The sequence below is a fragment of the Chiloscyllium plagiosum genome, chromosome 9, assembly GCF_004010195.1.
Source record: "Chiloscyllium plagiosum isolate BGI_BamShark_2017 chromosome 9, ASM401019v2, whole genome shotgun sequence".
NCBI classification, from domain to species: Eukaryota; Metazoa; Chordata; class Chondrichthyes; order Orectolobiformes; family Hemiscylliidae; genus Chiloscyllium; species Chiloscyllium plagiosum.
The window spans coordinates 84,027,039-84,040,972 of NC_057718.1; the positions used below are offsets into that span (position 1 = coordinate 84,027,039).

Here is a 13,934-nt window from a genome sequence, read left to right on the forward strand (position 1 = left end):
AAAAAAGAAATCTGTAGTTAGTTAAATGATTTTTCTTCGCTCTGCTTTTCAGCATTGGAAACTCATAGTGAATATCATGATGAATATTGTTTGTTTTCACTAAAACTTAATTAAAATAAATTTTCATGCAGCATTTTGATAGATGGATGAAAAAAAAAACCATGCTTTGATTTCCCAACTGGCGAATTTTAAGTCTCCAGCATGCATCATGCTGACCAAAAGTATAAAATCTTTTGTAGTATTTCTTGAAAGATTTAGAGCAGTTTTACGTAATGGCTTAAGGTGCTTCAGTATATGAATTAAGAACAGGAGTGGACCATTTGCCCCCTCGAGACTGCTCTACCCTTTCATAAGATCATGGCTTCAGGGACAAACTCCAAATTTCTGCCCACCTCAACCAGTGTTGCTAAATATGATTTGGCATTATCAGAAGTAAGAAAGAAATATTACCAAAAGCCTGGTCAAAGAGGTTGGATTTAAGGAATGCCATGAAAGAGTAGATTTGGGCGGAGAGGTTTATGGAAGTAATTCCAGAGCTTGAGACCTAAATAGCTGAAAACACAGCTGTCAGTGGTGTATGAAATTATGTTTGGAAAGAGGTCAGATTTGGAGAGTTATTGGACTATAGGTGGTACAGAGATAGAAATGAATGTGGCTGTGGAGACATTGGAACATTATAAGAACATAAAATTCTTAATGGTGCTGATTTGGGACCGAATTTAAGCTGTTGTAATGGGTGTACAGGACTGGGCTGCATGTTTCAGAGTTTGTACTGAGATTTAGATAAATTCAAGTTTATGAAGGACATAATATGGGTTGGTGGCCAAGACAGCATAAGAATAGTTGACTCGAGAGATAAGAGCAGTGCAATGGTGGATTTTTAGCTTCCTAAATATCAAAGGAGATGTATTGTGATTCTCCACAAAGAGACAGATGACTAATGAGAAAGTTGATCTGTATCGATCTGAAAATGCAAGTAGGATTAGAAAATGAAGTTAAATGTATCAAAAAATTATCCAGGTGCAACAGGTGACCGACTGAGGTGTGGTATGGTAAATGAGACATAATAAGTTTCCGTTCTAATGATGCCACCTTACTCGGTAGGTGGGGGGCAGTCCTGAGAAATGCCTGCCTTTTTCCTCAAGTGAGATTCCCCACAACCATGGTTGACCACACCCATAGCTGTCTTTGACCCATCCCCTGCACTTCTGCCCTCACCCCTTCTCTTCCCTTCCACAACAAGAATCAGGTTCTTTTCGTCCACACCAGCCTCAACATCCAGAGGATCATAAGCCGCTATTTCTGTCACCTGCAGCAGTATGCCAAAACATATTCCTCTTCCCTCCTTTGTCAGCACTTGCAGGAACCATTCTCTCTGGAACACCCTGGTCCATTCCTCCTTCATTCCCAATACTTCCCCACTTCCCCATGGCTTCCTTCTCAAGCAATTACAAAAGTTGTAACAGCTGCCTGATTACTTCTTCCTTCCTCACCAGCCAAGAGTCCCAGACAGACCTTCCAGATGAAGCAACAATTTACCTGCACTTAATTCAATTTAGTCTGCAGTATTCGCTGTTCATATTGTAGTCATCTCTAATTTGGCAGCCAACGCAGATTGTGTGACCACTCTGTAAAACACCGTCTTTTTGTCCATAAAAATGACCCTGAATTTAGAGTTGTCTGCCACTTTTAATGTACAGCCATGTTCCCACGTTCACATTTCAGTTGTAGGCCTGATGCAGTGAAGCAGCGCACCTTGGTGCAAGCTCGAAGAATTGCATTTCATTTTTCGTTTGGGGACCCTGTAGCTTATGGGATTCAGTATTGAATTCAATAACTTTAGAACCTGATGCCATCTTTCTAATTTTTGTTTAACCAATCCCAGCACTCTGGTCCTGTCATGACATGGGTTGTCTTCAACACAGCCAGCTCATTATCACCCACTCATTGCCGAATTGACTTGGAGGTAGTGATGGTGAGCTCCTGCAGTCATTGGTGTGGGGATACCCAACATGCTGTTAGAAAGAGAGTTCGAGGATTTTGACCGAATGACAGTGAAGGAATGGCAACATTGTTCCATATCCAGATGACTTGAAGGTGAACTTGCAGGAGGAAGTGTTCCCATATGTCTGCTGCCCTTGTCGCATGACATAGGTGGCTTTCAGGACAATCTACCTGTTCTTTTTCGCACTCAACTCAAATTATCACTTATTCAGCTTTTCTTCTGTCCTGGCCTATCATCATCTGCCCCTTTTCCTTTTCATTTTCTTTCTCTCTCTCTCTCTCTCTCTCTCTCTGTCTCCACCCATCCACTCCTCAACAGATATCCCCGCCACACCGCAAACCTTGTCTTCAGAATAAAAATCACTTTGTTTTTCGGTGCTGTCAGGTCTGATGAACAGTCACCAGATTCAAAAATAAATTTTGTTTTTCCCACAGATGCTGCCAAGCCTGCTGAGTTTCACCAACAGTTTTGTTTTTTGTTTCACATCTCTGGCATCTGTAGCCATTTCTTTTATTGTAGTAGGTAAAAATGCATTCAAAAGACAAACAATTTCAGAGAAAATCACTGCAGTTCTTTTCAAATTTGAAAATGTATTTACGTTGGCACCTCCAAATCTTATTCTGAGTACCTAAGGAATGTTTTTGGCACTGATGTTATAACATCATGATGCATACATGCCGATTAATCCATTAACACACACTTTGAAAGCATGAGTTTTTTTCTAATGTGTTCATGGGATGTGGGCATTGCTGGCTAGAGTTTTATTGTCCATGCCTAATTGGCCTTGAGGTTATGGTGAGCCCCTGCCTTGAACCATTGCATTCATTGGTGGAGTGACACCCAACATGCTGTTAGGAAAGGAGTTTCTAGGATTTTGACCTACTGACAGTGAAGGAATGACAATATAGTTCCATGTTGAGATGGCTTAGACATGAACATGCAGGAGGTGCTGTTCCCATACATCTGCCATCCTTGTCCTTATGGATGGTGCAAGTTCAGAAGTTTGGTAGGAACCTTGAGATGATGCACATAGCTGCCATTGACTGTCATTGGTGAAGGGAGTAAATATTGAAGTTGATGGATGCACTGCGAATCAAGTGGCTGCTTTGTCTGGTTGGTTCTAAGTTTCTTGAGTGTTGGAGCTACATTGAAAAGAGAAGTGGTGAATATGCCATCATGCTTCTGATTTGGGTCTTATAGACAGTAGACAAGCATTGGAAGACAGGAGGTGAGTTATTTGGCACAGAAGTCCTATCCTCTAACTTGCTTGTGTAATCACCATATTCATATGGGTAGTGCAGTTCAGTTTCTGCTCTTATGGTACACCCCTTCCCCCCCCACCCCCAGAATTTTGATTTTGGTCATGGGTAATTCAGCAACAGTAATGACATTGAATATCAAGGGGTGATTGTTAGATTTTTGTCTTGTTGGGGACGGTTATTGCCTGCCACTGTGTGGCGCTAAAATTACCTGATGCTTTTGCAAGACGGATAATTTACTGATGAGTCTTAGTGACAGTTTTGTCTCCTCAATACTGCTGAACTTTGCTCTTTGGGACCTGAGCAGCTGAAAGCAGCATTTATGCTGTGGCCTAAGATCTACAGTTAGAATTGAAACCATCACAATACTGAGTTACTCTGTGATGAACTTAATGTGTAGATCCAGCTTACATGCCATTCTTTAGTGTCACTTCAAAATATTACTATACTTGAGGAGCAACATGAAAGGTTCTGTGTTAATTCAGCCTAAGTTGTTCCATACAGCGTGAAGCAAATAACTGTTTTTGATAATTTATGAAGTTAATTGATTTCTTGCCTAATGTATTGTTTATAGTCACTATACTGAAGAAGCAATGGAAATGATTCAGTGACTATTGCGAAAATTAATTTTATTTGGCAATAAGAAATCGTAAAATGTTAATTCCATACTTTTAAACCACAATAAATTTAAGATTTGAAAGAAAAGCTTTAGAATTACAAGGGGAATAATCTTGAAGCAAAAGTGTACTTTGTGCAAAGTCAAGCTCGAAAACCAAAGGATGTGATATATAAATTGAAAAACCACAAATTTATTATGGTTTCGGGGATAATTTATTCATACTTGACTATTGATATGTTGAATACCCCACATTACCAAGAACAGCAAGTCATTGTTGAAACATTGCAAAAGCAATTTGATCAAGTCCAAATTCAGTATTGATCAGGTTTGCAGTTTTGTAATTAGAAAATGAACAGTTGATTAGGCCAAATGGATTTTTACCAATGCTGCCTTCTAAATGTATATTCTGCATTGCTTACATTCATAGCAAATACCAAGTCGACAAAAGAAAATTTTAGAAGAGGCTCATGAATTGAGTGAAGATCACTATAAAAAGTATTTGGCTAAACTCCGATCCATCAACCCTCCATGTGTGCCTTTCTTTGGTAAGTTTTGATTCATTTTTTTTCTTATGGTAGCTGATATAGCTATTTTCATTGTCTGTCAAGCAGCAGTAACTGGTCATTAGTATGTAATGTGACTCTTGTTGCATTGATGTTCTGATTCTATTTTTTTATCCATTTATGTTCTTTAGTCATTGCTATTTCTTAGTCCCGATGTGGACAATTTACAGTAATTGGAGGGAACTTATGTTCAGCTGATACTAGATGTCAGATAAGCAGTCTGTTAATCAATCAGCAGTGGAACAGTGACTGTTGGCAGTAACATAGATCCAGCTGTTGCCAACTTATAAATAAAACTAACATGCAATTTCAAGTGATGTTTTTAAAGTAGAGAGTGTGGATGAGAAATAAGGGGAGGCAAGAAATAAAGGGGCGAAGGATTAAGGGCGGCACAGTGACTCAATACTACTGCCTCACAGCACCAGGGACGTGGGTTTGATTCCAGCCTTGGGTGACTGTCTGTACAGAGCTTGCATGTTCTGTCCTGTTCTGTGTGCTCTGATTTCCTCTTGTAGTCCAAAGCTGTGCAGATTAATGGATTGGCTATGCTAAATTGTCCCGTAGTGTCCAGGGCTGTGCAGGCTGAGTAGATTAGCCATGTGAGCTTACGGGGATAGGGTAGGATGCTGTTTGGAGGGTCATTGCAAACTTGATAAGCAGAAAAGTCTCTTTCCGCACTGTAGGGATTTTATAATTCTATTGTATGGTTGATAACTATGAAATCCTAGAGGAAATAGAGTGGGAAAAGGGAACAGTAATTGATACTCTGGCTATGATAATATAATGAAGAGTGGAACCAAGAAAATGCAGTTCATGTAGCTGGAGAAGTGGAGAGGTTGCAAAAGGATGGTGATCAACTGTGTGAAAGGCTCGTGACAGACGAGAAGGACGAAGAGTGATAGTTTACCCTTTGTTTTTACTTAAGATGTCATTTGTGATTTTAACTTAAAATGTTTTAGGACCACAATAGGGACATAAACCTTTGTAGAGGAATTCAAATATGGAGTTTTGGAAAATGGGACACAGATTTAGAAGGTAACAATGTACTCAAAGACTTTATGACCAGAAATAGAGTTAAGGGATGGAGTAGTTTATTTATTTGAGAAGAATGGGCGATGATGCCAGATTTTAAGTAGGGAGAGCACCGTTAAGAATAAAACCATAAGAAATAGGAGCAGAGTTGGCTATTTTCGGGCATGTTCTGCCATTCACTAAAATCAGGGCTGATCTGATATGGCCTTAATTTCGACTGTATCCACAACTCCTGGTTCTCTTGGCATTCAAAGTCTGTTATAACTCAGCTTTGAATATATTCAGTGACCCAGCCTGCACTGCATTTTGGACAAGGGAATTCCTAAGGTTAAGACCCTCCAGGGGAAAAAAAATCCTCCTCATCTCATCTTAAATGGGAGATCTCTTATTTTGAAATTTACTTCCTCACTGCCCTTCATGGAAATGTTTGTTGCCTCCCAGCATCAAGTTCCCTCGATCCTGTGTTTCGATTAGATCACCTTTCATTATTTCCAACTCCAGCGATAATAGGTCCATCTTGTTCAACCTTTTTCCAGAAGATACCTTCAACTCAGGAATCAGCAAAGTGACCGAACTGTCATTGAACTGTTTCCAGTGCAGTTATATACTTCCTGAAGAAGACAAACCTTCGCACAGCACTAGAGAAGTGGTCTTACTGAGGTTCTGCACAGCAATAACCACCCTTTCCTACTTGTACACTCTATTTCCTTTGCAATAAAGATCAATACTCCATTTGCCCTCCCAATCACTCCCAACCTAAATGATAGCATTTTGAGAGTTGGTGCCAAAGTATCCAGATTCCTTTGTATGAAAATGTTTTTATGCAATCACTTAATTTATTCTTCCAGCCAAAGTACAGAAGCTCACATTTTTCCACATTGTACCATGTTTCCCTATCCACTTAATCTACCCATGTCCCTTTGTGGACTCCATGTCTTCCTCACAGCTTGCTTTTCTCCCATCTTTGTCATTGGTAAATTTCGCCAGCATGTACTTAGTTCCTTCATCCAAGTTATTAATGTAAATTGGAAATAGTTGAGGCATCAGTACTGATTCCTGTGACACTTAACTGGTTAGAGTTTAACAACCTAAAACTGATCCACTGACACTAATTCTCAGCTTCCTGTTTAATAATCAATCCTCTATTCATGTTAATATAACACACTCAGCACCCATGAGCTTAAAGCTTGTTCAGTAGCCTTTTATGTTTCACATAATCAAAAACCTTTTGGACATCTAACTATACTATATCTATTGGTTCTCTATTATCCATCTCGCTTGTTACTTCAAGAAATTCTCATAAATTAATCAAGCATGGTATTCCTTTCCAAAACCACCTTGACTTTTCCTGATTGTAGTATGATTTTCTAAATGAATTAGATTCAGATAATTTCCCTATGATTGATGTTAGGCCAACTGATCAATAGTTTCTTGCTATTGATAGGGACATTTGTTAAGGTGCAAAGGTGGCCTTTAGTAGAGTGATGTGCTCTCACTGTCAGATGTGGAAGATTAGGGAGAATTTCCATGTTTCTGATGATTATGTCTGCAGGAAATATCTTTGGTTGCGAATTCTATCACATTGCATAGGTCGGTTGGAGCAGCAATTAGAGGCAATTAGGAATTTGCAGGACTGTGGGGTGTGACCGATGGCAGTTATAGGAAGGGGGCAAAAACCACAGATACAGTCAGGGAGATAGGCTACCTTCAGGAAAGGTAGGAGAGGGAAGGAAGTAGTGCAGGAGTCTTCTGTGGTGATCACCATCTCAAATAAGTATGCTATTGTAGAAAATGTAGGACTGTCAGAGAAACAGCCAAGTTTCTGGTACTGAGACTGGCTCTAATATAACAAGTAGTACACCAGCTTCCAAGCAATTGATTGTGATAGGGGACTCTATAGTCAGGCACAGACAGACGTTTCTGTGGCCAACAGGGAGAAATCAGAATGGTGTGTTGCCTCCTTTGTGCCAGGATCAAGGATATATTGGAGATAGTGCAGAATATTGAAACTAATGACATATGAAGGAAAAAGGATGAGATTCTGAAGGGAGCATATAGGAAGGAAAAAGGATGAGATTCTGAAGGGAGCATATAGGAAGTTAGGCAGGAATTTAAAAAGGAGGTTCTCAAGGATAGTATTATCTGGATTACACCTGGTGCCACGGGTTAGCGAAGGTAGGAATAGGAGATAGAGTAGATGAATGCATGGCTGAGGCGCTGATGCAGGGAAGAAGGATTCACACTTCTGAATCTTGGGAATCTCTTCTGGGCAGAAGTAACCTGTAAAAGAACGATGGATTGCACCTGAATTGGAAGGGGACTAATATACTGGCAGAGGGATTTGCTGGAGCTACTCAGGAGAATTTAAACTAGGAAATTGGGGGTGTGGGGTGAGACCCGAGGAGATAGTGAGGAAAGAGATCCGTCTGAGACGAGTACAGTTGGGAAAAGAAGCAAGTCAAACAGTCAGGGCAGTCAGAAACAAAGCAGAGGATGAGGCTGGACTGATAACTAAAGTGCATTTCTCTCAATGCACGAGGCTTAATAGGGAAGGTAGATGAACTCGGGTCATGGTTAGAAAAATGGGACTGAGATATCATAGCAATTACGGAGATGTGGCTCAGGGATGGACAGGATTGGCAGCTCACTCTTCCAGGTATAAATACTACAGGAAGGATAGAAAGGGAGGCAAGAGAAGAGGGGAACTGTGTTTTTGATAAGGGATGTTATAGTAGTACTTAGGGAGGATATTCTTGCGAATACATCCAGGGACGTTATTTGTGTGGAGCGGAGAAATAAGAAAGGGATGACCACCTTATTGGGATTGTACTATACACCACACCCCCAACAGTCAGTGGGAAATTGAAAAACAAATTTGCAAGGAGATCTCCATTATCTCTAAAAATAATAGGGTGGTTATGTTGGAGGATTTTAACTTTCCAGACATCGGCTCGGACTGCCACAGTGTTAAGGGTTTAGATGGAGAGGAATTTAAGTGTGTACCAGAAAAAGTACTGATTCAGTATGTTGAAGTACCTACTAGAGAAGGTGCAAAACTTGACCACCTCTTGGGAACTAAAGCAGGGAAAGTGACTGAGGTGTCAGTGGGGAGCACTTTGGGGCCAGTGACCTAATTATTTTAGTTTCAAAATAGTGATAGAAAAGCATAAACTGGATCTAAAAGTTAAAGTTGTAAATTGAAGGAGGCCAATTTTGAAAGTATTAAGCAAGAATTTTCAAAAGTTGATTGGGGGTGGAGATTTGCAGGTAAATGGACAGCTGGAAAATGGGAAGCCTTCAAAAATGAGATAATGAGAATCCAGCGACAGTATGTTTCTGTTCAGGTGAAAGGAAAGGCTGTTAGATATAGGGAATGCTGAATGACCAGAGAAATTAAGGATTTGGTCAAGAGAAAGAAGTTCATCATCGTAGACTGGTTAGCAAAGTTAGATCGCATCAATTACATGGAAAACTAGCCATTTAGATACAGAACTGGCTTGAAGGTGGAAGACAGAGGGTGGTGGTGAATGGTTGCTTTTCAGACCGGAGGTCTATGACCAGTGGAGTGCCACAATGATTGGTGCTGGGTCCACTGCTATTCGTCATGTATATAAATGATTTGGATGTGAACATAGGAGGTACAGTTAGTAAGTTTGCAGCTAACACCAAAATTGGAGGTGTTGTGGACAGCAAAAACGGTTACCTCCGAGTGCAATGGGATCTTGATCAGGTGAGCCAGTGGGCCGAGGAGTGGAAGATGGAGTTTAATTTTGATAAATGTGAGATGCTGCATTTTGAAAAGGCAACTCAGGCCAGGGCTTGTACACTTAATGGTAAGGTCTTGATTGCTGAACAACGATACCTTGGAGTGCAGGTTCGTAGCTCCTTGTAAGAGGGATCACAGGTAGATGGGATAGTGAAGAAGGTGTTTGGTATGCTTTCCTTTATTGATCAGAGCATTCAGTATAGGAGTTGGGAGGTCATGTTGCAACTGTATAAGGACATTGGTTGGGCCAGTTTTGGAATATTGTGTGCAGTCTGGTCTCCCTCCTATAGGAAGGATGTTGTGAAACCTGAACATGTTCAGAAAAGATGTACAAGGATGTTGCCAGGGTTGGAGGGTTTGAGCTGTAGGGAGAGGCTGAAGAGAGTAGAGCTGTTTTCCCTGGAACATCAGAGGCTGAGGGGTGACCTTACAGAAGTTTATAAAATCATGAGAGGCATGTATAGGGTAAATAGACAAGGTCATTTCCCTGGAATGGTGGAGTCCAGAACTAGAGGGCATAAGTTTAGGGGCAGCAGGAAAATATTTAAAAGGGGACCTAAGTGGCAACGTTTTCACGTTGGTGGTGCATGTATGCAGTGAGCTGCCAGGGGAAGTGTTAGAGGCTCGTATAATTATAACATTTAAAAGGCACCTGCATGGGTGCATGAATATGAAGAGTTTATAGGGATATGGGCCAAGCGTCGGCAATGGGACTAGATTAGTTTAGGATATCTGGTCGGCATGGACGAATTGGACGGAAGAGTCTGTTTCCGTGCCGTACACCTTTATGACTCTATGACTCTATTTGCAGTTTTGCAACTCACTGGGACCTTTTACAAAATCCAATGAACTTGGATGATTTTACAAGAGCTTTCAGGAAGGGACTTCAGATGATTGATAGTTTAATGAAAATAGGTTGAGGGAGCTCGAGTTCAGTCTCATCAGCACAATGAACTTGGAGAGATCATGGGCAGAAAATGGGGTAGAACCTTGAGACAGTGTAAGTTCAGGAATAGTGTTGAGTGCTTGGGTCACACACCCTTCTCCTGAGGCAAGAGTGGCCACGACAGAGGGAAATCACTAATAGGCCCTGGGCCCACTGGATTCATGCTATCAATTGGCCAAGTGCAGCAGGACTCAAAGCACTCTTTAACTTCAGAAAACACTTAAGTTGCAAGTACTCAAGTGATAGATAAATCTCCCTGAAAACAACCTGGAAAATTGAATTACGTTAGAACTCCAAATCTCGAAGGAGTAACTCCTACAACAATGGTTGGTTTTCTCCTGCATTTGCAAACTCTTGGGGGTGGAGCAAGGTTGCCAAGCTGGCGGTGGAGGAAGCAAAGTTGATGCGACTAGAGTCATCAAATCTGTGGAGGGGAAATGAGAGATTACCACTCAGCCCATCACAGTGGATGAGAAGTGAGAGTAGGATGGAGTAATTAGAGTTGCTGTTTATCATGCCATATGCCCTGAGGATCCCTTTAGGGGATTCCAAGAGAGGCACAGAGGCAGCTGTAGGCTTATCTAACTGAGTCAAACCTGGGACAGCAGCACAAGAATAAAAAAGGTGGACTGAGTGTTGGGTTAAACATTCAGCAGGTCATTGTACTTGAGAGGGATGAACTGAAGAGTTTAATCTAGATTGTTTAAAGGGAAGTCTTTTTTTTGAAAAAATTGAAACAGATTGGATCCAAAGAGGGCAACCAAAATGAGCGTGTGCATGGATTCATTATTTGGGTTGGTTATGTAAAAATAGGATCTGTTTTTAAAAAGAAAAGAACATGGCTCCGGTTTTCTCCCACAGTCCAAAAATGTGCAGGTTAGGTGAATTGGCCATGCTAAATTGCCCGTAGTGATAGGTGAAGGGGTAAATGTAGGGGAATGGGTCTGGGTGGGGGTTGCACTTCGGCAGGTCGGTGTGGACTTGCTGGGCCGAAGGGCCTGTTTCCACACTATATCTCATCTAATCTAACCTAAAAAAAATGGATACAGGATCATAGGGAGGAGTTTGGCTTAGTGTAACAATGGGAAAGATATGGAGTCAGCTTAGTTTGGAGACAGGTCTAAACAAGTAGAGTGTAGAAGCTTTGAAAATTGGGAATTGTCGGGAACAATGTGCCTAAAGTGCAAAGAGCTAGTTTCAGGGTCAGAAAATTGGTGGCAAAGCTGGTGGATGTAACACATGTACCTTGACCCAGTGAATTTTTGACCAGGAATTGAACTGAAGCTGAAGAATTTGGAAAATGTAATAACTGGTTGAATCCTGCAGCAGTCTAATCAGTGTTCCACTGTTCACACCACCTGCTGACTGAATGGATGCTAAGTGTTATGTGAAATATGCTGATAACACCAAACTGCATATTGCAGTGTTTAATTTGAGAGACATTGAAAGCTTGCAATGGATGTAGAACAATTTAAATTCATGGACTAGGGAAAGATGTATCAATTTAGTTACAAATGTGTAGTAATACGATGTAAAAACATGAAACACACTAAGTCAAGTATGAAGTCCCAAAACTGGAGGAAAGATTCAAATTGTGGGATTGAGCATTTATGGAAAGTATTCAATTAATTATGAAGCATTTTTGTAAATGGGATGTGATTGTAAACCTTTCATGCTAATTGCTTCAGCCTTGTATTGATCATTAGCTACGTCATATTCCGCTTACTTTGTATTTGGTATTCATGTGTTCAAATGGATACGGAGTTTTAGAGCCTTTAGAAATAATTTGGTTATGGATCTTGGTAATTATTCAGTTCAGCCATGGGGAACAAAAACAAAAGTGGGAATAGGATCATAGTATCCCTGCAGTGTTGAAATAGGCCCTTCGGCCCAAGAAGTCCACACCACCCTTCGAGAGTAACCCACCCACACCCATTTCCCTAACCTATTATCCTATATTTACCCCTAATTAGTGCACCTAACCTTCACATCCCTGAACGCTGTGGACAATTATCATGGCCAATCCACCTAACCTGCACATCTTTGGATTGTGGGAGGAAACTGGAGCACCTGGAGGAAACCCATGCAGACATGAGAATGTGCAAACTCTTCACAGTCGCCCGAGGATGGAATCAAACCCAGATCCCTGACGCTGTGCAATAGCAGTGCTAACCACTGAGCCACCAATGCTGCACACAGTAGTTAGGATGTTGTCTTACCACTGCCCTGTATAGTTGCAACAAGACATCTCTGCACGTTCACTTGAATCTTATTGCTAAGAAGGCTATTTGCCTCCTTCACCATTTGTTGCTCCTGCATGCTTACCATCAGCAACTTGTATACAATGTCCTTCCTTTTCTGACTCTATCACCATTCAGGTAATATCTGCCTGCCTGCTTTTGTTACCAAAGTGGATACCCACACAATTATTCACATTAAACTGCGTCTGTCAATATTTGCCCACTTAATTTTTGCAAATCACATTGATGCTTCTCTGCATTCTCCTCACAACATACCCCTCCCACCCAATTTTGTATCATGCAGGATATACTCAGAAGTGGCATCCTTAGTTGGGGGAGAAAACGTTCAGATGTTGTGTCAATTATTTTTCATTCGGACTCATCTTTATCTGTTCCTGGTGAGGAACAGGACTGAAGCCCTGGTGATGTGTTCAGAAAGAATTTCTTCTGATGATTATAACTGGATGTGGAAGTAAAATTTGCAGTATATTCCGTCAGAAGTTTAAATATTTGAGGAATTCATGGTACATCATAAAAGTGCATAATTTAAGGCAGGTTCAAACCTATTGGGCCTTTCCTTATTTAATATTTTGATTTAGTAATGAAACTTAACCCATATGTTCAGTTAAAGATTTTGTTTAATGGTATTTGGGAATGAAGACCATATAATTGTAATCCAACTTTTACTAATTCTTGCTTGCAGAATCGATAAGCTGAACACTTCAATTGTAATGTATAATTTGCAAAGCATTGTCATTATTGTGATTCAATAAGTTTCCTCTTTAACATCAAATTTTATGATTAGAAAATATTTCTATTAATATTTCCTGCAGTATTTGATTTTTCAAATCCAGTCATTTCTATAAAATAGATACATTTTATATTTAATTGGAACAATAATGAGGGCAAGATGTCAACTAACAGATAATACCCATGATGATGGAATAGGGGAAACTGCCTGTATTTTATGCATTAACAAAATATTGATCATTTGAAAATTGAATTATTTATACAATTTCTCATGTTACATGCATTTCATTTGATCTGAATATTGAATTTTATGTTAAAAGGAAAACCAGTAAATATGAAATAAATTTAAACTGATTTAAGTGTGATGTTTGGCAATATCTTGATGATACAAGATACAGGAAAATTTGCTTGAGGAATGGTGACAGTGCAGAATAGGGTTGGAGGCATAGTTTTGCAAGGCTGTTAAATTTGCAGTATCAATTGTACTATTGTGTGCAAGTGCCAGGTGGAGACACTGTTTTCCTGGAGGGTACAAGTGAAAATCATAATCAGTTCTTGTAACTCATTCAGTTTAAGAGAGCTCTGGAAAGCACATTATGGTGATGTAATGATGCAGAGAAACCAAGGAGAAAAATATCTTGTACAAAGAGGTCTGTATCATCAGGGAAAAATCTTTTTAAAAAGCTTTTTAAAAACATGGTTTTGTTCGGTGACAGTAGAAAAGATCACATGAAAGTAAGCTATCCACACTTCT

At 40.2% G+C, this 13,934-nt stretch overlaps 1 protein-coding gene across 5 annotated transcripts in view; it reads left to right on the forward strand.

Annotated features, from left to right (window-relative positions):
* LOC122553001 (son of sevenless homolog 1) overlaps positions 1–13,934 on the forward strand; it is a 299,123-nt gene that overhangs the window by 271,377 nt on the left and 13,812 nt on the right. For all 5 annotated transcript variants that reach the window (XM_043696383.1, XM_043696384.1, XM_043696382.1 and 2 more), the window contains one exon: positions 4,311–4,428. In XM_043696383.1, coding sequence (XP_043552318.1) covers positions 4,311–4,428 — 118 coding nt within the window. The remainder of the gene's footprint in view (positions 1–4,310; positions 4,429–13,934) is intronic.